At 40.3% G+C, this 26187-nt stretch overlaps 1 protein-coding gene and 1 long non-coding RNA gene across 3 annotated transcripts in view; one reads left to right on the forward strand and one right to left on the reverse strand.

Moving 5' to 3' along the window:
- Window positions 1-24568, reverse strand: part of LOC116053171 — an 81338-nt gene extending 56770 nt beyond the window's left edge. The window contains exon 1 of the long non-coding RNA XR_004105763.2: window positions 24486-24568. This is a non-coding gene — a long non-coding RNA (uncharacterized LOC116053171). The remainder of the gene's footprint in view (window positions 1-24485) is intronic.
- tnfsf10l (TNF superfamily member 10, like) overlaps window positions 1-25837 on the forward strand; it is a 56614-nt gene extending 30777 nt beyond the window's left edge. The window contains exons 3-8 of one of the 2 annotated variants that reach the window (XR_004895490.1): window positions 21428-21464; window positions 21585-21692; window positions 23515-23678; window positions 24303-24413; window positions 24503-24874; window positions 24942-25837. Coding sequence is in view for 1 of the 2 variants with exons in the window: in XM_031304134.1 (XP_031159994.1) it covers window positions 21428-21464; window positions 21585-21692; window positions 23515-23678; window positions 24303-24413; window positions 24503-24688 (606 nt within the window). In the remaining variant the exon portion in view is untranslated. Of the gene's footprint in view, window positions 1-21427; window positions 21465-21584; window positions 21693-23514; window positions 23679-24302; window positions 24414-24502 lie in introns of both variants that reach the window. The other variant, XM_031304134.1, reaches the window with a different exon arrangement.
- Window positions 25838-26187: the final 350 nt, after the last annotated feature.

The following is a 26187-nucleotide window of genomic DNA, read 5'->3' on the forward strand; positions in this document are numbered from 1 at the left end:
ACATGTTTTCTACAGATACACCTTTACAGTTACAGTCTAATTAAAAGTGACTCACTTAAAAACACCAAACATTAACTATGGAAGTTTGCAAATTTGTGAAATATTTGGGTTATTTTATCTATGTATAGTGTCCGTGGAGAGGCTGGTGGTGGTTGTAGTGATGGTGCAGAGATTAATTAAAGTGTTTATGAGGATGTGTGCAAGTATAAACACGACTTTCTGTTTTACCCCGTCAACAATGTAACATGAAACCAATCAATAACTGTCAAGAACCGGTGACCTGAGACCTCAGATCATAACAACCGCTGTTTACATTTATGTGCTCCAACTTGTCGTGTTTCACGAGTCTGTGCTGGAAACTGTTTTGTGCTTCCAGGTGTTTTTAAGCACATGGTAGCACAAACAGAGATTAGCATATACACTTCCAGCTGTGTGTGTTTGGAAGCTGTTGTACGCATGTCAAGTGTTTGGGTTGAACCTGCTTGGCTTTTACAAGCTATATCTGAAAAACCAATGCTTGATAAACCTGTGCCACACCTCAGTCAAAAACAGCTCAAATTAAGGTGGACGCCCCACTTATAGATGGCCCTGAGTCACCTCAGGATTACTAAAGTGTAGTCTTGCTTTGCCAGACCCTCCTCCAAAGCGTGCTGAAGGAGGGTCTGGCTACTCCACATAGCATTCGGGGATGGGAGGAAAACATGCTCTCATGCCATGAATCATCATGGTCGGCGCTAAACTCAGCACAGAGCCGCTGCAAAATAGTTGTGCGAGAGAAAACTCAGATTGGACAGATAGTCTAGCATGCTGTCTCAATTTACCATGCATCCATCTGAGGAGCTGTTAACCATAGTCCTCATAAATCCCCCGAATTTAAAATTCCAACACAAAGAAAGCGGAAGGAAACGGAAAATACATGCATCCGGAGCAATCCCGGAAGTGGAACGCAAAGGATACAGACTAACTAAGTGTTAAAGTGATAAACCTGTATCAAACACACTTGAAACTTGCAATACCCCCTCATAATTGCTGTATCTGTGTTCAGATTTGGCTGAGTTATGTCTCAAAGGAGTATGAATTTGGCTGCAAATTTGAGGCACTAAGGGTTTTCAAGTACCTTAATTGTGTCCATGAGCTGTGTGTCACAGCCACTGCTGCAGCTCCAACTGCTTCAAATCAGCGAGCAAAACTACAATGACTGACTTCCTGTTTTTCCAACACCAGTATGCACCTGTCCCTTTCACCTCATGCAGTATCTTTGCCTCATGTCTCTCCCTCCGCAACAACCCTACAACTACAAATCGCTGGTCTAAAATGTCAAATGGCGCATTTTCCACTGCATGGCCCGGCTTTACTCAACTGGATTCACTCTCTTTTGGTTTTCAGTTAGCAAAATTTGTGAAAAGTACCTGGTACTGGTACCCGATACTAGAGGGTGCAGTTTACCTCTTGCCACCTGCCCACTGGCGAGTCAGGGGAGGATTAGATGTAGATGATATTACATGTCTGAACTGATGTAGTTTAGGTTGTGTTATAGCCATATGCTAAACAAGTACATTTTCAGAAATTAGATAATGTTACCTTTCAAATGAGGCCTCATACATAAATCTAGCCTTACATTTATTATGTTATAAGCTTTGCCTCATCAGTAGCTCTTGTATATATGGTTTCCTCTGGGCTCTAAGTTCTAAACTTGGGTGTCACATGGATAAAGAAATGCTCACACACACACACACACACACACACACACAAAACAAAACATAAACACAAGTCAGTCACATTACTATTACCCATACACTCCTGCAGTAACAGAGAGACACATCAAGGTCACAATGCTCTCAGTGCATATGTTAAATCAGCATGAAAATACCAATGACTCCGGGAAGCTGTGGTTCTCATACACACACACACACACACACACACACACACACTGAGTCACACATTGATATAAGTCATCTTCTTGCAGCCAAGAGGACATTTCCCGCTTAGTCTGAATGTCTGGACGCTTACAACAGAATATCTTCAGTGTCAGCGTTTAAGCCTCTCTTGCCCTTTCTCTTCAAGTCTCTCTCTCTTTCTGGCTTAATTTCTCTCCCAATCTTCTTCACCCTCCTCTCTTTCTTTGCTCTACTTGTGTGATACAATCAGAGAGTGCTGCTGCATGCCCTTGTGGTCCGCAGTGGACGGGAACAGGAATGTCTAGTTTTTCTCCAGTGTAAACGCTGGTGACACACATCCAAACAAATTTACATCCAATTACTTTTTATCCAAACATTCCAACTGATGCGTCTTGAAAAAGAGAAGGGAAAAGGGCAAACTACCCTTGTGCAAGGCATTTAAACCCCTTTCTGATCCAGTTGAGCATCAACAACATTGTTTTTGCGCTGTCAGCTGTCAAAGAGCCACTTTTAGTGATTCCTTTAAGCTGATTTTGTACAACACTATGATGTGTTCTTCATCAGCTTGCGTCAGGAGATTAAGGTTTTAAAAAAAGGAATAGTGGAGTTGAAAAGCCCAAATGGTGGTTAGATCGAGCTGGCAGACCAACTTGGCGCCATCTCTTTCCTTATAAAATGCTTCAGTGAAAGTACTGGAAATCCAGATTTTAAACTGTGGCACCAATATATATCTATATAGTTTTTTTTGTTTTTTTTTACATTTTACACATGAATGCTAAGGCTGGATAGCAATTATATAGTTTGAATTACACACAGCTAGCCTGACTTTGTCCAAAGGAACAAAAGATCTAGCCGCACCTCTAAACCTCTAAACTTTTCATGGACCCCCCTGCCAGGGTCTTCAGATGCATTCATTTAAATTATCATATAAAAAAATTGGTCTTTTTTTTTGCAAAAGGCTTCATAGTTCAACAACTGTTTCTCTCTGCTTTCAATGTTTTATCCTAAGCTAAGCTAACGATCACCTAGCCCCCAGCTCTCATGTACTAGCTCACACCATCTGTGTCTCTCAAAGATAATCAATCAGCGATGTTTGAAAAACCCAGAACGTAGTTTAGAGGGTCACCAGGATGACAGAAGCAACATTCCTGAGTCAAGTCTGACCAAAGCCACTTGTAAAGGCGTGTTGCTGCAGCTTGTTGGTGTCTGTATGGCATCCCAGCTGTTGCAGCTAACAGGTGCTGATCACGGTTCCTTATTGAAAATCAGCTACTTAAAGCCATTTGATTCTGTGATGTTCTCTCAACAAGTTGAGAAATATTTTTGACTTATAGTACTTGGATGCTACGCCCTTAGTGCTGGACACAGTGAAGTGTATCCGTTCATGTTGAGAGGAGAAAAAAAGCAAATGACATGAGGAATGGATTTATCACTGGTCCAAAGTGAAAAATAAAGTTTAAATACCCACATAGATGCAATAAACCTATCTAACCCTTCCCCTATCTAACAGGACTAAGTTTGAGAATTCACTCACAGAAACTCTCGGTGCCTTTAAGCTCTGGTCCATCCATCCATCAAGTCCAAAACAGATGCTTGCATTTGGTTCGCTGATAAACGTAAACTATGTGGTTTGGATGCACACTCAGCCTCGGCCCTTCATGACAGTTATATATTAAAAAAGAGAGAATGACAATCGTGAGAGTGACGGGAAGTGAAAAGAATGGGAAACTAAAGTTAGAAGAAGAAAAAGAGGGGCATGCAGTTTGGGCTGTAGTTTTTCTCCTGGAAATGATTATAAATATGTTGGCTCTGCATGTAGATTCCTCTGTGGATACATGCACACAAACTGTGCTTAATGGGATCAGTGAGTGAGTGATGAAGATAATGATGTGACAAATATGTGTGAGAGGGGGATGGAGAAAAAGGATGAAGATAGTGGTGTTGGCATGAGATGATGAGGATGGCGATGAAGATGTCGACTTGAGAGTGGGAGTGTACTGAAAGACGTCAAGGCAGGAATAATGGAAACAGTGTACAAAAGAAAAAAGGAGGAAAGAAGAGAGAAGGAAAGAAGCCCAGCTGGACAGGAACAAATATAAAATAAAAAAAAGAGATGAGAGAAGGGGAGGAAAAGACGGGAAGTGGAAAATAAATGTGGTGCAGGAGAAGAAAGAAGAGATGAAAAAATATCACAATGAGGTTTTAATTATACAACACTGTGTGGAGAGAAAAAGAAGGGAAAGAAAAACATTGTGGTGGCTGAGTTAAAACTCGGCAGGTCCAAATTAATTGGTGGTTTTGCATGTTTTAGCTTATTATTCATAAATCACAACTACACAGCAGATATACTTTAACCTGCTGAGTGTTTTCCAAACCATATAAGCACTTTGATTGATTTTGTTCCCCTTCAGGAAGCCATTAGTTTCAGACCATTTGATGAATGTATAAAAATCTTCAACTTGCCTGAATATAGTCGATTAACTTCCTTCCAAAAATAGCAATTTGTCTGTGGGACACATTTGACAAAATATCCTTTGCGGTGTAAGCGCTAATGCGCTAACGCCTTTGCATGAAAACAATGTAAATATGTTTGATTTTAAGACTGTGCAATTACATTACATCATGCTGCACTCATGACTTCCTGTAAGGTGGAAATCCATTAAAGTTCCCATATTATGAAAAAAATCACTTTTTCTGGGATTTGGGGTGTTATTTTGTGTCTCTGGTGCTTCCACACGCATACAAACTTGTAAAAAAAAACATCCATGCTGTTTAGAGTGAGATACAGGTTTCTGAATGTATCCTGCCTTCAGTCTCCAGGTGAGCTGGTCAAAATCGGCAGGGCTGTCTACGTCATTGGCCGAAACTTTTGACTAACCATTCATAAGCGTCCTGCTGAATTCTCTGAGTGTCGAACATGTATGGTTGAACTACTGCCGCCATGTCCGTAACTTTCACACGTAGTTCTATCTAGTCACGCTAGTCTACACTCTCCCCGTTACTAATGTCTGTGCCCAAGCACTGACTAAGTGAGTATCTACTGCGCATGTGCAACTCCCAACAAAGATGGGACAGAAGTGAGATGTCTCACTCTGTAGCTAAAACAAAGAGCTCAACACACAGGGTGAAAAGAGGAGCTGCAGCAATGTGTAGTACAACAAAAAGATGGTGTTTTTTGAAAATTAAACCACATAAACCTATTCTGATACAACCTCTAAATAAATTATGAAACTGAAAATGAGCATAATATGGGCACTTTAAGAAATGCATTATATGCTTTGTAAAATAGTCAGCAATAATGTAAAGTATAAACGCTTTAAAGTTAATGGGGTAGACTCTGGAAAACAATCAGTATGCGGCGCGAGGAAAAGTTTCCTTGCCGTCTGGAGGATTTGACTTCTCAGGCTTATATATGAATGAGCACATGCAGCGAGGGGTTTCCATTCCTTCTTGCGCATACAGTTTTGTGTTGCATGCACGCATTGACTTCACGTGAGACAAAGCAAAGCTAAAAGGAAGGCTGGAAACCAGGGGAGAGGAAGGGAAATGGGATAGCAGAGGAGGATTTAAGATGGCATGCGTGAGTCTAAGCTCAGGTATTCAAGTCTTAAGCTTGCAGCTCCTGTGGAGACCGGAGTAACTTTCCTTCTTCTACCCTGCTACCCTCAGTTTTAGAGACGGTACTGTAACATCTGCACCTGCTGAGACAAATCGTCAATACATCAGCTCTCAGCTTCCAGCTGCAGTGACGGATAACGCTCTGAGACAGGGTCAGGGTCGACACATCCACGGCAGGAATTCATATTATCGCCCATCAAATGTTCTCTCCTGGGTCTCAGATCAGCGTGGTAAATAACGGCTGCATGCATATTTGTCTGACTGAAAGGACGTTTCTTTAATTTAGTTTTTGGCAGAGATATCTGTCGGTCTGCTCTGATTGTTATCCAAGAATGTCCATGATTTTTTAAATCCTGTTTTACCACAAAGCTGAAACCCAAGACACACCTGCTCTTAGATCTGTGGATGTATTAATCCATAGATCTGATGTATTAATCTGTGTCCAGGTTATCTCATGGACACTTACAAGCTGCTGTGGAGAAAACTTATTAGCCTTCTCCAGAGCTTTCAACTGTATCGACCAGTCTTTATCAGCAGACAAAGTTTCCACGGTTGTCATGAAGTTGGATGTGTAGACATGTAGGCTGAGTAGAACTTGAAAACAGTAGTTTGATAAACAATCCCAACTCAAGCTCCACTTACTAGCGTTTTCCAGAGCTTTCAACCGTATCACACTTTCTTCATCAGCATCGAATACTCTTTTCATGGTCAAGAATGAGCTTTGATGCTCAATGTTTAGGAATTGAAGTCCTAAAAGTGCTATGGATGAAAACACAACAGCTCACATGTCCAACAGATGCGATAGGGTTGAAAGCTCCTAAATAAGTTAGCAAGTGGCCCTTGAGTTGGGGCTGTTTTGTCAACTATTTCCAAGTTTAAGAATACACTTTGATGTTCAACTAAATAAGTTTAAAAAGGAAAATTCTACGTCAGCGTATCTGAGAACAAATTCCTTTTTTTCTTCTTTCTTTTCTTGCATGATTTTAAAACCTATAATAATCATAAAAATAAAAGATGAAGAAGAAGAAGAAGCTGTTTTATTCAAACTTTTGACTGTTGACCCATCAAGCTCCATTAAGTTATTTCAACTAAAAAGGTCACTTGGCCTCTCTTTGTTTCACACAGATGTTGTGTGGGTGCCATATCTCTAAATCTGCTCAGTGTAGAAGCAGTGATGTTACAGCAAATATTTGGCTTTTGACTGATGCAAAACAGCTGTTTTGACATCACTGGTCAGGGTGTGGACAGACACGCAACAGGCTTTGAAGAAAGCAGCGCGCCATGCAACTCAGTTATGCACTCCGAGCTCTGTAATGAAGGGAGGCATTTTGATGTGCAATGGTCTGTTCAATCAACTTTCTGTTCCTTTCATCACTCCCTCTCCTTGTCTCTTGTTTGTTATTGAGAAGACCTTTGTGTTATACAAATCAGTGCTAAAATGGTTCTTTTAGTGAGGAACCACTCAAAGAATTATCTACACATAAAAAGTACTACCATTTACTTTTTATGTGTAGATAATTCAATGTGATATGTCCATCTCTAGTGCATTTGTTGGGGACTAGTTCATGTTAGCTTTGGTGTTTGCATTGGATTTGTTGATGATAAGAAAAATATAGAATATGACCAGACATATCACTTAGGAAAGTAGTGTGTAGTGTTTTGGTTAAGGCTAGCACATAGTCAAGTTTATGGTTTTAATAGGATGGAAGAGAGAGAAAATAATGTATGCCTGGGTCTCCTGTGAGGACAGACTTACAAAACTTTCAGGTCATGATGAAGAGATGCAAGGCACAAGGACGTAACCGTAGCTACATGTTTTTTTAGAGTGAACAACAAATGCCAAAAAAACAAGTCGGCCTTTGAGCAGCTATTCCTTATCTTGTTCTGCTCTACAGTTGGCTATTGAAAAGCAAATGTCAGTCATTGCCATGCTGTGTATAAACACACACACACACACACACACACACACACACACATATACAGGGAGGGGTGGAGGGCTGTGGTGTTGTTAGTGATTTCCAGCTGATACACAAACACAAAAGACCTCTGTGTCTGGCGTCGACCACCCTCCCTCTCCTCATTCATCCCTCAGGCCGAGTTCCTGTCCAGTGACCAGCCCCCCCCCCCATAAACACCCTTCCCCTCCCTCCATCTTCAACTCCTTCACCATGATACTTTCTGTAGCTTCTTTAGCATCAGCTTTTTGTTAATACGAAAGACAAGAAACGTCAGTGCTCTTACAACACATGTATTAAATGCCAGACTCATATAATCTTTGGGGAATTTCCACACAGCAGAAAGCTCCCATCAGATGATCAACTTACTCGCCTGTTTTAAGTCTTATCTATAGACTCGGCACATTCCCAGGGCATTTTGAAACTCATATAATAAAGCTCACAGCCAGCATTCCTACAGCACCTGTGCAGCTTTAACTCCTACTTACAGTAAAAGCACAATGTTACTACTCCACATCAACACTTTTGCAAGTACTGGAGAGATGGAAAAGTACCAGCAGAAGCCAATCGGCAGTTAACTTGTTGTGATATTGATAACGTTCTCTCGAGTTGTCATATTGTCTAAACATTTGAAAGTTAGTCATTATTACAGTTCACCTGCCTGCTTGAGTGTCCTCTCTCTCTCTCTCCAGTCATTCTCAAGCTATCATAAAGGCAAAATAAAGCCCTAAAAAATCTTTAAAAAAAAGAAGTAGATAACACTTTGCCTTGAATGAACTGTTGACTTTAGGGCTTCTGAGAAGGGGGTTTTCACCTTCTCTGAACTCGGTTTGTTGGCTGACCATATGATCTCAAATTATCTCAAATTTCAATTGACTTTCAAACTGATATTCATAAACAAGTTACACATTTCAAAACTATTCATGAATTTTGGAGTTGGTCCCAGCCAAAGAAAATATGATCTTTTCATTACTGTGTTATATAAAACGACTGTTTGCCTGTTATCGACCATATAATTTATTTCTTTGTTTCTTAGTTGTATGAGGAAACATAACATCTGGGTATCAAAATGGGCGAGGACGGTCTATGTGTCTCTTGGGCTATTATCCTTGTTTCATGAAATTTCGTAAAATCTGCCATCATGTACTATTCCTTCTCTTTATCTTCTGCATCACTGCGTTTTTCACCTCTTTTTGATTCACGTATGTTCCCCTCAAATCCTTGTAAAGTTGTTGTGCCCTGGATATTCATGATATTTTCACTAAAATAGAAAAACATCCAAGATGAAGAATAGTTGGAAAACAAATGCTGAAAAGACAGCTGAGGGAGCCAAAAAGTAAGAGCTTAAGAGAGTGCATGGTTAGAGAGTGAGAGAGAGAGAGAGAGAGAGAGAGAGAGAGAGTGAAAGAGAGGGTGAAACAACAACCAGAGAAAAGAAGAGTTGTATTGCTCCTGATGAAACGTGACCATACATGTGTGCAGTAACAATAACATCAGCAGATTGCGACACACTCTGCTAACACCTGCTAAAAGAAAATTACACTCAATTCTAATGGCTCAGGTTTTTGTTTCTCATGTTATGGATGAGTGTGAAGAGGTTTACTATTTTATTTCATACATGACACACATTTGTGCCATTGACCAATAGCAAACGCGCTGACCTTCGGGGGGAGAGCCAGAGTCAAACATGGAGGAAGCTTTTGTAGCTTTTTAGCAGTGTTTAGCAGCACCATCGACTTTTATTTTACCTCCTCTGGCAGACCTGAACTTATTTTTGATGACTTAAGAAATGCTTAAAAAAGCCAATGCTGCTGTCTAATATTTCATCAATGGTTATATGACCCTATTTTGGAGCGTTTTTTCCACTGCATCTTTACTTTTGTGTATTTTCTTGGTTAAAACAGGGAGTTTTTACATGGGGCATTTACAGGCCAAATATTGTTATACTGTTACATTTGGCATTTTGGCTTCTAGCTTCAGTTAAAAAAAAAACTTAACAGTAGGTCTATTGGGGTAAACAGGCTCCACATTGTCTCTGTTATAACAAGCCTTTTTTGCAACCTTGAAAATGTGACATTTCGGTTGCGTCTAGTGAAGTCATGGTTCCATTACCACAATCAAGGATGTTTTTGTTGATTAGGATTTTATTGAGGTCTCTTCTGGGGGAAATAAAGTCCCTACAGACTGTAAACCCCCGGCCGCATGATGTGCTTGTGTGAATCCTTAAATTGTTGTGTTCATGTCTAGTATAATCTCTTGACCACATTGTCTCCTTGGCTCAGCCTTTTATCTCTTTTTATTTATAGCCATTTCCTAGATGTGCACTGGCTTCCTGGACCACAGACTGCCCCTGCTGTCAGTATGAAACAGAATGGTAGCCTTTGCATAAACTCTGACTGAAATAAAAGAATAAATACACAACTGCTACAGTACGAAGTCATCACACTGTAAGCAGAAAGTCTGAAACCAAGCTGTGCGCTTTGACAAATTTTTGTTTGTTTTGACAGTCCAAACAATAAGCGTTTGACGCTCACCACCTTGCAGGCTTTAGAAAGACTTGTTTATATATATATATATATATATATTATTATTATTATTATTATATATATATATATATATATATATTTTTTTTTTTTTACAGTATGTTCAAAAGGAAGCTGTGGGCTTTAGAGATGACTGTAAACCACAGACAGGCAAGTCTGGGCCGAACTGAATCGTAGCATTTGTTTCGCACTGTCAGATGAAGCAGATGGGTGGAGTCATTGGATAATACAAAACGTTACGACATGTTTATGAGATATACTGCAGATGAATCAGTGTTTTTTATTGAGTTGGACCATTTTCATCTTGTACATTTGCCAGAGTTAAGCTGCAACAACAAAAAATCACAACTAGACTTCAAAAACACTCACATCTTCATGCAAAATAATTTATAATAATAATTTAATAATTTATACTGTTTATTGATCCCCAGTGGGGAAATTACAATTTACACTCTGTTTGTTAGAAATCACTACACACAGGCCTGAAATACACACACATGCTCAGGACCTATTCATGCACAAATGGAGAGATGTCAGAGTGAGTGGGCTGCTAGTGCTGGACCAGCACTCTGAGCGGTTGGGGCGAGGGGGGGGGAACGGTGCCTTGCTCAAGAGCACCTGGCAGTGCCCAGGAGTTGAACTAGCATTTCTCCAGCTACCAATCCCAACCCAAGCCCCTACGGACTGAGCTACTGCCACCCCCAACTACCTAACTAACCTAATATGTATTAAAATAATGCCTTAAAAATACAATTTCTACATAAAAATACTTATCCAACGACAAACAAAATAAAAGCAAAGATATGAAAAAACTAAACTTCAAATCCCATGCCACACATGGAGGTAGGGTAGCTTAAATGGAGATTTTAAAAAAAATGAAAAGAATAACTGATTTGTAATTGTTCCCTCTCTGTTTCCACCCTGACTAAAGCCATATTCGCACAGGACTAGTATTACCAGGGGGCCGCATGGGATTTAGAAATTACCCCCCACGTCTGTGTTTTGTGCAGCGCATTCGCACGGGATAACCAAAGTCTGTATTTTAATCAAATTTACTGACATTATGCCCCAGCTCTGTCAAAACCTTTATTGCCAATGCAGCCAATAAAACCCAAAATTAGAGAGATGCTGATTCACATGGGACAAATATCATAAGACCTCTGTGTTTGGCAAAATATGGTGGTCATTTGCGGTGGAATTTTTACTCAACAAACATGGCAGATTCACACGGGATTAGGATCACAGATGACCTCCGCAATTATTACAATTTAATAGCAAGCCTACAGTTAATACTAGTTCCAGCAAATAGGGCTTAATAAAGTCTGGACACAAACTATCACGTTGATTTTTCTTTAGCAGCCAAGTTGTTCAGCTCTTCTAAAACACAATATCACTATCAGCTTTGCTAACTAGTTCATATTTTTAGGAGAGACTATAGCGTTATGTCACACGTTACATGACACATCTGAGCTTGCACCTTGTTCATACATACACACACAGTAGGCTGATGTTTACCATTACTTTGCACAAAGCCAGTTCTCCTCTGAACCTGTGATGATGCCACTTTGACAGGTTTACCAGGTAATCTGAGATGCAAATGCAAAGCTTGTATACTTTCTCAGGTGCAGTAGTATTACGTTATTCCTGTCCTTTAGGCCTATAAAAAAGGTTTTGTTTTCACACATTATTCCTGTAACGGCTCTCTGCCTTGTGGTGTCAGCACAAAGTCAAAGTCCCTCCCGAAACAATCAAAGAGATTGAGATTGGAGATTTGAGGAAATCACCAAAGCCAATGATTGGAAATCATGAAATGTTTTTTGAAAGAGATCATGCATTATTATTCCTAGGTAATATCTAAATTACAATCTAATGATATAAGAAGCACAATTTATTCTAGCAATTTAGCCCAAATCTCATAGTGCTAATTTGATGTAAGGTGTATATTCATAGAATTTACTCCACATATCCATATACAAAATATCCTTTTTACTACATCAGGGACAAAGAAATTGGAACAGAAAAATTTGAATGCAGTAATAAAACAGTAATATTCCCCCCCAAAGAAACTGAAATATTTTATCGTCAGAGTTTGCATTATACTATACCGGTGAACATATCTGACATAAAGGCATGACATGTCTATAGACACCTTTGTCTTTATTATGTCGTACCCTTACAGGTATTTGTATTGTTATTAGTATTTGCTTGTGTGAAACGAAACTTTAAACACAGAGAGTCCAAGGAACAGAAGACTGAGGCTGTAAAACTACCCCGCCCTGGCCTAGTTTCATGCTGTTAGTGTCCATTGGAGTAAAAATGGTGTTGTGAAAGAGATTAAGGGTGACAGACATGAAGAGACACAGGGAGGGAGGAGAAAGAGATAGAACTCATGCAATTGTCAGCTATGTAGAAACTGCCTCCTCGTCTCGACTGCAGTTTGTGTCTAACTGCAGAGGAACCGAAGAGAACAATACAGAAGGAAACACAAACAAACACATATAGGTAGGTAAATGTGAGAACCGACTCAATGCTGCACTGTTTGTTGAGTTTTATCCTGTATGGTGAAATCAATAAAACAGCGAGAGGAAGAGAGCCATGCTAATGACCCAAAGTCTCATCTGTGTGAAACTCAACTCGAAAAAGCATAACAGGGTGATATCAATCTGTTCTTTCTCATGTGTGTGAAGCCAACTGCTTCCTTAGCTGTACACAACATTTGCCTGGCAGGAAACTCCCACAGCAAACAGGTCCATTATCAGTGACTGGCATCGAGTCGGCCACTGGTGCGTTACCTGTTATAAAACCTTTACTCGCTGTTTCTCAACGGTAAACGGCTAATGAGCGACTCCTGTTTGGTTGCAGTAGGTCGAGTAAATCACAGTCAGATGACTGTGCTAATCACACACAGTGACTGGTAGTATCGCTCTAAGCCTAATACAGTTGCTTAAAATAAGTGAAACAAAAGAAAAGGTCTGCCACGCTGACACACTGGTGCCTCAAATATTCTTTGACATTATAGAATATGATAGAAAATGTCAACATTTTCCACAGTCCAAGCCTTTATGGAGCATTAATGGTGGAGGAGTTAAACTCATTTTCTTTTTTTTTTGTTCTTAACTGAAAATTCTCACGAGATTTCAGCCACATCTCGTGGCCTTTTTTTTATTTCAACTGTCCATTGTGAGTTTGACACAGTTATAAAAGTGCCATGTTAAATGGACAGTAGTCCTCTAAAACTGATCAGTTAAAGCTATAGTGCGTAGTTTCTGTCTCCCCCATGAGGAATTCTAAGTAATGACAATAAAACTGTCGGCGCGTCCACATGATACAAGCCTTCCGTGATCGCGGAAAGGGTTAAGAGTTATCTTTATTGTCTCACTAGGGAAAATTTGTTTTGCACACAGGGTTCACATGAAAAGAGAACACAAAAAGACAACATCAACAACACATCGACACAATATATCACAGAGCAAGTACACATGTACAAGAATGTAAATGTGCAAGGGAAGTGCCAGTGTTATATTTAAGCAAAAAAACTAACATTTGCTTCACCCATCTTTTCTTACTCTTCTGTCATTTTGAATGGAATATCTTTGGGCTTTGGACTGTCGGTCAGACAAAGAGTATAAACCATAGTGAAAATCATCATTTGTTGCAGCCCTACTTTGGAGCTTTGTACTGTAGGACACATCAGTGCAGATGTGTGTGGGGAGAATTACCTTGTGGTAAAATCTTCCATGAGGCTTTCCCTGTCAAGCATCAATAACGTGTCTAGCTTGGGGGGAGATTTTAAAAAGGAAAGAGACAGACTGTTGAAGCAGAGGTGTTTTAAATGAAGCCAAATATGCAAGGAGCCCTTTGAATCACCCACCACTCTTAAACAGAGCTGTTCCCTTTGACTCCGCCTTAAAGGGAAGAACAGCAGAGCTAATATAATTCCTACATTCCTTATTCTCCAAATCTACATACCAATCTGCCAAGACACTACCAAGTCTCAGTTACTTATCGGCCCAGCTTTAAAAAGGAGCAACATTAGCCATTAGACACACAAACACGCAGGTATTTCTTCTCCATCTTTGTACACACGTACTCAACCGGCTGTTTTTCTGCACTACACTTCCCAAAAGTCCCATTTCAATGCACACCAAAACTAGACAACTCTCTCTCTCTCTCACACACACACACACACACACACACACACACACACACACACACACACACACACACACACACACACAGAGGAATGAGTAGCCTCTTAGACCAGATTAGCATTGATAAGAGTTTGTTGCCGTAGCTCAAAAATGACACACACACATACTCACACGCACACGCACACGCACACGCACACACCCACAGCCAGTCCAGGCCTGTCGGGTCGAGCAGCATATTAAAGTATTGGGTTGCAGCTACTGCTAATCTGCAGAAGAAACGCTCCTTCATGTGCATACTTGTCCCTCTTTTCCTCTCTCAATCCTCTCTTTCAGTCCTCCTCCTGTTCTCTTTTTTTCCCTTACTTGTCCACTCTGACTCTCCTCTGTTTCCCCAACTTTTTTTTATCCTCATTCCTCTTCGTCTCTTGTTTCCCATAATTGTCCATCATCTTTCGCTCTCCGGTTTTCTCTTTCTTCCCACCAACTTCTGATTTTTGGCACTGCAGTCTCACATACTCACACATTTGCAACTTGTTCAGTCAAAACAGTCCTGTAAGAACTTTAAAAGTTTGAACTGGGACATAAAAGGCAAAATAATAGGAATAGTTTATCTCAATCCATCAATTACGTTTGATGTACGAGCCTTTCATTTCAACTGTCCAAGGGTTAAATCATTTACAGTACCAAGCAGAGAGAGGCTGCGGTCGAATAGTCAAAGAAATGACATCCATCACTTTTGTCTTTTCCTTGACCTCATTTAAAAAAATGTCATGAGGTCAAGGAAAGACGTGAAGAATGGTTGTCACATTGAGAATGGTTGCTCACAATCATCCTCCTGTATTTATCCACATGAACTCCAATTAATATGATTGTATGAAAATAATAAGCAAGATTGGGATACCGTTTGTTTTCGTGAAAGAACAGCTCTCATCATGGCAGCCACTAAGATACTTCGGGGTCATTTCACTCAGTCCTTCCGAAGTAAAAAAGACAATGTGACCGCAGCCATGGTCTTTACTAGAGGAAAGACACTTGAGTTGCACTGTGGGAGGTGTAGGAGCTAGCGTTTTGGAGCTTGACCCATGGGGACTAAAAGTCAGGTTATCCCAGCCTCTACTGCTTTGGACTTTTATAAATTAGTCTCTTTTGAGTCTCCCATTTTTATCAAAGTAATACTACATTTCTGGAGTGCAATCAGTATTTTGGAGTGGAGGCATGTAGTAAGTGGATAAGAACTGCCAAAAAGGATTTACTCACACCATCTTAGCATTCTCTTTATCCATTTTTACATTTTCCCCTCTGTTTCTATAATTTATGCCTTCTTTTTTTTTAGCTTTTGGCCAGACAAAGTATGACGTGATGAAATCAGACTATTTCTGTCTGTTGGTTGTTCTCAACAGGGTGAAAGGAGAGTTCAGGGTTTATTTGCTGTTGGTGTTATTGCAGCTGGAAAGTTTAAAGACTTACAGACTGCCATAAGCCACTGACCTGTGTGCCCTGCCGTCGATGTCGTCTACATGCAGTCACATAAGGCCACGCTGGCAGTGAATTTAAACTCTGAAGCTTGTCACATCAAGGCTACAGGCTGCTATACTGAAAAGCAGCCCTCTTAAAGAGGGCTGAAGTGTAGTCTCTTACAGTAAAACCGCCATGTGACAATCGCTAAACCCCTCGTAAAGGGCGAAGCTAAAATATGACTTTCATCCTGGTGGCAGAAAGCAGAATCAGGTCATCACAAAGCATTTCACTGTATAGCAAATAGTGACGGACAGGGATCAAGAAATGGCCCTGCATGAAATTTGCACGAAATAAATAAGACAAATTATTGTTATTATCAGTAGCGTCCTATAGAGGGTGGCCCTTCTGGCATTTGCCCAAATTCCAGATGGCCAGTTCAACACTGATGGCAGTAGTAGTTACATCAGGGTTTCATTCATGCAATTCTTTTCTTCACAAATATATAAGACTTTGCTGCAGGATCATACTTGGCGTCATTGTTACATATTCCTTGTCTGTCTATGAAAGCAAGAATAATGTTGCAACTGATGGAGACAGGGCGTGCATCAAACTACAGTAAGGAAAGGAAGGCTCACAGCAAATCTGTTATTCTTCTGGATAGTTGAGTATGAAATAACATTCTGGAGAGTTAAAAGTGTAAGAGAAACACACATGTCAGGGTCAATTAAAGCCTCTAAGTAATGTTCCAGGTCATAGTTATGCAAGTATAAGGGTTAAAATCAAAGACAACTGGACTTGGTTAAAGAGACTTCTTTTTCTACTTTTAAGAAGTCTCTTGGATAAACGCTAAAGCGTCTTCGAAGCACCTTTAACCAAGTCAGTTGTCCTTGATTTCAACCCTTTCTTGAACCTCCCAAGTAATGTTGTCAGACGTCACGATGGTGCCCCACAGGCATGCGTACCATGTTTACACGGTCATGGTCATTACATGATCAATGTAAAAACTAGCGAGTCAACAACTTTGCTAACACAGCCAAGATTACTAGCTGATGTCAGCTATACAATTTATTTATTTATATATTTGACAGGGAGAATGCACAGCTCCTTAGCAGTACCAGAGTTAGCTATGAGCTAATTTTCATCTGTAGGCCCTGGGCAGGAAACAGAGAATAACATATCTGTCCGTATTTAGCAGCAGTTAGCAGTTAGCTGTTAGCGTTACTTCAGCAACAAGTAAAGCTTTCTGTTGATCAGAAAACTCCGTAAATCACCGAGAGTGGAGGCAGAGCATGCCGGAGGACATTAGAGGGAAAACAAGAAAACACTTTCTCCATAAAATATGGTCCAGTTTCACCAAAATCAGTGGCCGTGCCGTAAAGCATTGCACATTGCACACACACACACACACACGCACGCACGCACACACGCACACACGCGAACACACACACACACACACACACACACACTATGGTCGGTCACAGAGGCACAATTCTCCTTATTAGGTAACATAAGTCAGAGTAGCATCAAAATGATTTTGAAACTGTTTTATAAAGGTAAAATTGTTAAAAATGTTGCTTTAAATGAGAAGTGCTGAAATGAAAGAAATCCTTAAACAAAAGGTGAATGTAATTAAAAACGCGTAGCTTTATTTCCTGACAGTACTGGTTGATATATAACTTTTGGAGTGAGATATCTGACTTACTTGACAGAATATTTTCCACAGAGGCCACAGCAGACTTTAAAGAAGACAGATTTACTAAAACTTCTACTCCTTTGTTGTAGCCAAATTCTGCAAAGTGCTCACTGCAGCCAAGAGAGAAAGAATAATGACGTGGCTTCACAAAAACTCTCGAATCGAACAAACATGGCAGCCAGTATTTATTGGAATCCACTTGATTGAGGGACAGAAAAATACTCAAAAGGTCAATGGCCAACTTAGCAAAAGACATTGAAAAAGAATGGAACTCAGCCTGTAGATTATAGTAGGAATTATTATTATTTTTTGGGCATTTTCAGGCCTTTATTGACAGGACAGCTGAAGACATGAAAGGGAAGAGAGAGGGGGAATGACATGCAGCAAAGGGCCACAGGTCTGAGTCAAACCCCGGCCCGCTGCGTCGAGGTGTAAACTTCTGTATATGGGCGCCCGCTCTACCAACTGAGCTATCTGGGAACCCTATAGTAGGGATTATTGAATAATTGCTGGCAGTAGTTATTGTTTGGGTTATTATTTTTCAAAAAGAAAGGAATAACTTTTTTGTGCTTGTTCCTCCGTTTGTTTCTTGCTGTTCCTGCTAAAGAAAACTGTTCCTGTTAAATACAGAATAAGTATGGACATATAGAGATCCTTTCTCGTGATTACAACAAAGTTATCTTGTGATATCTTGTCTTTTTTAAATATCAGTCTTTAAAAAAAACATTTGTGTGTGATTACGAGTTGAAAGACGGTGTGTGTGTGTGTGTGTGTGTGTGTGTGTGTGTGTGTGTGTGTGTGTGTGTGTGTGTGTGTGTGGGGGACAGACATAGACGAGTCCTGTGCGAGAATGATTGACTTTGGGAGAGAAATTGGATAAAGAAAAGAACTCCAGACTGAATAGAGTTGAGACATCCAAACATTTAACATGACAAGACATCCAACAACAGAGTCATGAAAACACGAAAGGTAAAGACAAGAAAGTCCAGCTCATTTGCAGGGAGCTATTTAAGTGGTGCACAAATCAAATAACTCCAACACGCGTTAACAGGTTGTTGCTGTCTAACCAGTCAGTATTGTATGATATTGGCCATGAAAATTACAAACTGCCCCGCAAGAGAGACGCTGCCTGGCTCGCAGACAACGTAAGGAAATGGAAAATGTACCAATAGCATCACATTTCGCAAAAAACAAAAACCACAACAACTCAAACGGACTACACGGACTTCCGTGTGCGTCACACCGTGCACTGCCCACATTCAGCACGAAAATCACCTCGGTAGGCATTAGCGCATGTGTGACCGTGCCCTGGGGTTATAATCTTGACATTGTTTTTTATTTAACGCATGCCGTTGTCATTAGCAAACTGCACCCACAAGCAACAAGCTGAAGCCCTTATTTTCTGGGATTATCCCACGATGTTAGCCGTAATTGACCTTTTATTTAAAGGGCAGAATAATGACTCCAAGCTGGAATCATCCAAACAAGGCAAGAAGTCAAAAGGTACCAGTCTGTTCCAAATTTATCACACTTAAACCACCTGTAGAGCCCCAAGAGTATACCGTTCCTACATAGTTACACCTGATAATACTGGAAATACTTCATGTGCTGTGGTGCTGCTGAGCATATGTTAGAAGATAAATAATAAAGCTTATTACAGGCATGTTTTTAGGTCATAAGTTGTGTCTAGTTTTTGGGATATCAGGACCCCTTGGCCTTTCTTCAGCAGAGGCCGTTTGCAGCCATTTGTTCTTGATCAGTGTGAAAAACAGCCTATTTATCACAGGTAAAATTAAGACGTGTTTTACTACAGCAAGAGTTTCTGTTTTGTCTCAATTTTATTGTGTCAGCTTGAGATTTTTTCTCATCTTCATGGAAGTCTCCTCCAGGAAATAATTTCTCAAATTCATTTTCTCTACTTTAGTGTCTTTGCAATTCATTTCAAGCAGATTTCTAAGCCTTTTACTCTAAATATAATAATATCCATCTACATACAAGGTGTTCTAAATGCAGACCATATGCAAACAGGGAGTAAGAAAACACTGTAAATGGACTATAACTCTGCATGACGGCGGCATTCACCTTTAAACATACAGCTGGTCAGAAGTCTCTCAGGATGCCGTAGAAAGCTTCCACTGCTGTGTGGAACATAAATTATGCATGAAGCCTCGACAGCTGATTTCACTCTTTAGCCATCCAATAGTTTCCCATGTGAGCTTTTAAGCATTAAAGACAGCAGACATGTTGAACTTGTGTATTGAAAACATGCTGTTCTGGAGTCGCTCTGACAGAGGCCTGAAAGCTTCACAGAGGGTCTAAGCGTCTGAAAAAATCTCCCCATATCTTTTTGTTTTTTTTTACTTTTTTTGTTCAACTACAGCCACATGGAGGGCTGAAAATCTGTTGGCAATTTTCTCTCTCTCTTTAAGTGCATGTGGGTAATTTTCTGCTTTCAGGACTGAAAACGTGAGGCTGAGACAGGCATGACACGCCTAGCTAGACGAGCTAGAATGGCCGGGTCCATGGTCTGTACTACACTGTATTGGGTTCCCCTTAGAGTATATAGGGTAAATATGGGGGGGGGGTGGCATGCTTGCATTCACACAGACACACACACACACACGCCAAACCCCAGAGCGATCATGTCCAATTTGCAGGTTGGGTTGAGTGTTCGATGCAGGAGGCCGCTGCCAAGAATAACACCACAATAAGAGCTGGATGACCATTAAAAACACTGGTGAAATTAATCATATTCAGGATTTTGAGGCATTTCAGCAAATTAATCAGGGAGATTTATAATACCGGGGGTTCCAGTGCCTTGCTTAAGAAACTTTAGACTAGTAACAGGTGATTAAACCTGTGACCTTTTGCCTAAAAAGGTGAATGGACGCAGAGAATGAAAGGGGATGAAGTGACAAATGGTAAACCATAGAGTTAAAAATGAAAGAATGAGAAAAAGAGAGGCAGGATGTTAGAAAAGAAGAAAAGACATAAGTGAAAATGTATTAAAAAGGGGCGACTTAAGCTTGATTTACAAAGTGAGAAAGACAAAAACAAGGAGCAACAGTCGGCACAGAAAGCACTAACATGAGAGAATTACTGAGTGTGTGAGAGTGAGAAAATGTATCTGTGTACGTCTATATTTCTATGGCCTGGCTGGCTCTGTCTACATCTGGGCTAGATGAAACCGAGCAAGGAAGAAATGAAACAGAGACAGGACAGAGAGGAGATGTGTGCCGTCGGGGAGAAAAGTGGGAAAGTTTATAGTTATTAATTACTGGAGTGATGGAAAGAGGAAGATAAAGTGTCCTGTCTAACTTCAAACCAAACTGAACCATAACCATGTTTAGAGTACGATATGGTACATTGTAAAACACCACCTTCTACACTAAAGTAACTGAGAGTGGTGTTTACAGACACTGTTATCCCACATTGCAATGCATAACAAAAAGGGAGGAGCTCCTCAAAGCTGCTGCAAGAAAGCAAAAAAAATGGGGTTGTATGAGGTACTTATTCAAAGTCAGTGTATTATGAATCTGAACTAACACTTTATAAATTACACAAACTAACCAATCGAGGCCAGCAACTCCCATGTTCTGCAAGGTAAAATTACCGTTAACATTATGTCTCCTCTAACAACATAGAAACTATAGATTTCAATATGATTTCACCCCCAACTATGACGTTGCCAAGTAAGTACGTTCCTTGTGGAGGAAATACTGTACAAATTACACATGCATAAGCATATTATTTTTACATACTGTTAATATTTACTTTTTTTTTTTTTTACCTAATATGGTCAGTTGTTTCTTATCTGAATCAAAGGTCTAAAGTTGTCTGAGGGGGATGTTTTATTACAGAACTTTTAACACAAACCAGACCATTTCAGTCTGCTCACACACACATACACACTCACAACCAGTATTGGCTATTTAACCATCACAGCATGAAACAAACTAACAATTGAAGGTTAAGAATTCACTTCACTTACACAAAAGTTAAATAAAGCCCCATACAAGTGGACAAACAAATCTGTAGACAACATTTCTCTGTTACTGTTGATATGTTTTTTTTTTTTTGGTAACCAGCATGTTTTCACACTTTCTTTTAGGTGACAGAGAACATCATCTCTAAACAAACCTTCATAGGTGAGTATCTCTCTCTCTCTCACACACACACACACACACACACACACACACACACACACACACACACACACACACACACACATCAATATCTGACATTCTTCCATTTCCTCTCTCCCTCAGAGGCGAGAACCATGCCTCGCTCGTTCAACAACTCAGGGTCAAAGTTCATGACCTCGGTGGCCCAGAGGCCATCTGCTCACTTGACCCTCAGAGACACCAGCTCTCAAGGTGAGCTTCGGCTGGGATTACTTTGGCTCAAATGTTTAAGGGAGAGTTAAAAGGAAAGGAAACTCAAATCACGTTTGAGCAGGGGTGAGACTTAAAAGGTACACTGGTAAACCAAAAAATGGCTGAAATGTGAAAATTTGTTTTAAAAAATTACAAGGAAAGAGAAAATCTGACTCAAACAATGATGCATGAAAGCAGACTTTTGAGTGTGGATAGGAGGAGCAGCTGTTGCTAATTGAAACACCCAAAATATTCTTTTAATTGTCTTATCTTTCGGTCTATGCACGTTCCCTTTAACATAAACTCAGGATCTTTTAGGTCACTGCACGGTATCCCTTTATCTTCCCCTAGGGAACAGGCTGCTTAAATATAGCTTATAATTAATAATTAATTGAGTAAATACCTTAAATCATTAATATAAGGGCAGGCTGAGGATCATAAGAACATAGGACTTGAACTTGCTGTATTAAGGATCAAATATAGTTATTTTAAAGTTGCTTATCCTTTGGACATTCCACCTTAATCTCAAATATGAAGTGTTTATTTATGGCTGTAACTAAAACATACTACATATTTACAGTACATACTGAACACTGTGTTCGTCGGTAGTATATGCAGTATGAAACTGTTTTAATTTATTTTGCAGTATGAAAGGCCAGGATTAGCCAGTTTCCATTTTTTGAAAGCAGAAGTAATGACCGGTTGTTGTGACCGTTCCAGCGCTTTGCATTGTGGGAAAAAGTAGGTGAGGTAGACTGGTCAGATGCATACCGGAGATTGTTTCCGAATCAGTACAATCCGGGTATTTTTGGCATACTGTAGATTTTGCTTTTGTTTGCATACGGCATGCTACACTTTGGCCAAATTAGTATGTATTGCCAGAATAGTATGTGGTTTCAAATACAGCCTCAGATTACTTGTGTTTGACCAATTCTTCTGATAAATGTCACTCCCTGCATGCCAAGAATAGCTTTCATGAACTGACTGAATCAGTGAGGTATATCAATACATTCAGCAGTAAAACAGATATTTATTACAGTACAGCGTCACAGATAGGAATAATGGAGCGTATGCATGTTGTAAAATGTGGAATTTGAAAAGTGGGAATGTGTTTTTCATGTGTGTGTGTGTGTGTGTGTGTGTGTGTGTGTGTGTGTGTGTGTGTGTGTGTGTGTGTGTTATCCAGACCTCTGTATCGTTTCATCTGAAACTGGCGTGCGAACTGAAGGGTGTTAACAATCTGGCAAAGTCCGACTGATGTTATTTCCATTGAGTTGACAAAGGGCAAGGATAGTGTTGTGTACGTGTGTGTGTGGGAAGAGAGGGTGAGGTTCACACATTCTGCCTGGATTTCTCATAAGGAAGTACAACAGCAAGAGACTCTAAAGGGGTTGACGTTTGATGTTTTTGATTATCTTACAAATGTGAAGGAAACAGTGTGTTAGCCACACCAGAGCATAAACACACACACATTAACTAACACACACACACACACACACACACACACACACACACACACACACACACACACACACACACGAGTTCCCGCAATGAACACTTCTCTGCAGGATTTACGTTCTGTAGGTGTTTCTGTGTTGAATGTGCAATCTGCCAATCCTGCACAATATGTAAACATGCACACGAATGATGAAGGCATAAAGTAGGGAGACAGAAAATGATACACGCAAGCACAGGAAAAGATGCTTGTTGAATATAGAAGGAAAGCCCAAGACTTGCTGGCTCAGAATCAGCCGGCATCTTTCCCTCTTCTCTTGTACTTATTTGTTTCTCCCCACTCTCTCCTCCTCCTCCTCACCAACAGGGTTCTCTCCCTACCCGATCCCCACGCCAGGTCTCCACCAGTCCTGTCGCCATGTGGTCCGCACATGGGCCAATCAGAGCTTCGGAGCTCACCTGCACAACATGAGCCTGTCCAATGGGAAACTCCGAGTGCCTCAGGATGGGCGGTACTACCTGTACTCACAGGTGATCATACTGTACTTTCAGTGCTATTTAACCTGAAGTCCCTGCAGTATTTGGTTTTGTTTGTTTGATTTGGTGCAAACTTGTTTCACTTTTCACACAGGAATTTTGACAATAAAACAAACCAAAAATCATATTGTTTTTTGGAAATTACTATTTTAGTTGCCTACAAATTGAGTTAATTTTTTTGACATGACTGCTGAAGTGATGGTAGTTATTGTGATGCATTTGCACCTTGACATGACTGCATCTAAGGGAAAGGTGGACCTAAATAAGGACAAATTCCAAAGAAAGTTCTCAGAGCTCAAGATGTCAATTTATAAAAGAAACGCAAAAGTATTCAGTTCATAATAGTTCTCTCAGATAGAGAAAACATATGCATCCTCATATTGGTAATCTTCACACCACAACAAAAGTTGGCAGTTTTGGAAAAAAGTTTTTAAAGAGTTTTAGATGAATCAACGTTTTGAATTTTCGAGCAACTAAATTAATCAGATAATGGTTTAAGCATTGATCCAAAGTGCCTCTCACTGTCTACGATTCCTACCTTAATGGTATAAATGGAACAATCCTAATATTAAGTTTTATCTTCATCATCTTTCCCGCTCTGCTCTCTCCTGCCCCCAGGTGTATTTTCGTTACCCGTCCCCAGCAGCCAGTGACGGAGACCAGCGCAGCGTCAGCCACCAGCTGGTGCAGTGTGTCTACAAGAAAACCTCCTACCCCAGCCCCATACAGGTATATCATCCCTTTCCACTTGAAATAATTCGCTCATGTTGATTGATTCACATGGTTAAATATCTTTCCTACCTTCATTTTCACTTCAGCTCCTGAAGGGAGTGGGGACAAAGTGCTGGGCTCCAGACGCAGAGTACGCCCTGCACTCCGTCTACCAGGGAGGACTGTTTGAGCTGAGAGCCGGCGACGAGCTCTTCGTCTCCGTCTCGTCCCCGACCATGGTCAACGCGGACGACTCCTCCAGCTACTTTGGCGCCTTCCGCCTGGACCTCTGAGAGGAAAGGATGGAAGAAGAAAGAAAGGAACAGATGAATAAATGGGTGGGCTGGAGACAATGAGTTAGGGGCCTTCTGAATATCCGTTGATTGAAAGAAAAAAATTGTCATTTAGGCAGAGCTGTAGGATGTTGGCCTGGATCTTGGATCCTCAAAGTTTGCTTGGATGGATACACTGAAGGATGGAAGGATTGGGGTTTGAAGGCTTCGCCTGAGTGAAAGGGAAAAGAAAGTCTTCCTTACTCTTAAACTTAACCGTCAAGAGCAAGATATACAAAGACACGTGCAATCAAGCGAAAAATAAATGTGAGGATATTGATTTTCTGTTGATTCTTGGGAATAGCAAATTGCCTTTTGGATGTCAAAAAAAGAAGTTAACCACAGAAAAACATTTAAAACCCTCCTGTCAGATGAGAATTGCCCATAGAATTAGGTCACCCTGCACCCACAAATACCACATGAATCTCAGTATATTTCGAACGACAGCAGCCTTTTTGTGGGAAGCAATGGGACCCCTCGGATTTGGATTCAAGACCGAAGAATGTAGACAATAAAAACTCAAATCCTCTGCATCCGAGATGTGAGGAAGGACTGTGGAACGGTAGCAGAAGAAAGTCAGATGATCAAACCAAAGCAAAAGAAATTTGTGGAATAAACTTTTTTTTCTTTTTTTTTAAGCGTGCCATGAGAGTACTGTACATATGAATGGCTGAGAATGAGATTTAGACAATGAACCGTGGTGATTTAAAAAAATAATTCATATGTATTTTACCTTGACTGGACTTAAAACCACTTGGATTTTGCTGAGGACTATCTACAACACTAGATCTGTGGATTTTATGCAAAGACATTTTTAGGATGATCAGGATTGTTTCTTTGTACTGGATACAGTAATAAGACTGTGAGACTGTGAGCAACATATAGTGCCTTTTTGAAGAAAGGACGTTGCAAGGAGGAATGAAAAAAGAGAGGAAGAGGCAGAAATCTTGTAAAAGGCCAATAAGAATGAGCTCATGCAGAAGAAGATAAAAGGAAAGAGAGAGAAAGAGGCTGGCATGCAGCCCGACCAGTCTGTGTTGTTGATGACTCCCTCGCAATCTCTTTTTCTTTTCTTGAAAAGAATTTTAAATATCTTGTCTACCCTGTGAAGCTGCATTCAGTTTTATTTTAAGCATCAGTGAAGCCACCAACCACAGACACACATGCCAACAGGCTAGTTGTACAAACACAAAACACAGAGGCATGGTTTAGGTGCTTTTCAGATCAAGAGAAAAGAGGTTTAGCAATTTTAACAAAGACTCACTGAAATGTTATTAAAACACCTAGATGTCTGAAACTATTTTTTACTTTTGCTTCTTTAGTCCTGCAAATCACAAAAAACAGTTGCTTTGGAGTTTCATCACAGACCAAATAAGGAAAGTTGCCACTCATGATATAAAAAGGTCCACTGGAGAATTGACTGTACAAAAAATAACATCTGGATAATAAGAGAGAATGGC

This window comes from Sander lucioperca, chromosome 17 (genome assembly GCF_008315115.2).
Source record: "Sander lucioperca isolate FBNREF2018 chromosome 17, SLUC_FBN_1.2, whole genome shotgun sequence".
NCBI classification, from domain to species: domain Eukaryota; kingdom Metazoa; phylum Chordata; class Actinopteri; order Perciformes; family Percidae; genus Sander; species Sander lucioperca.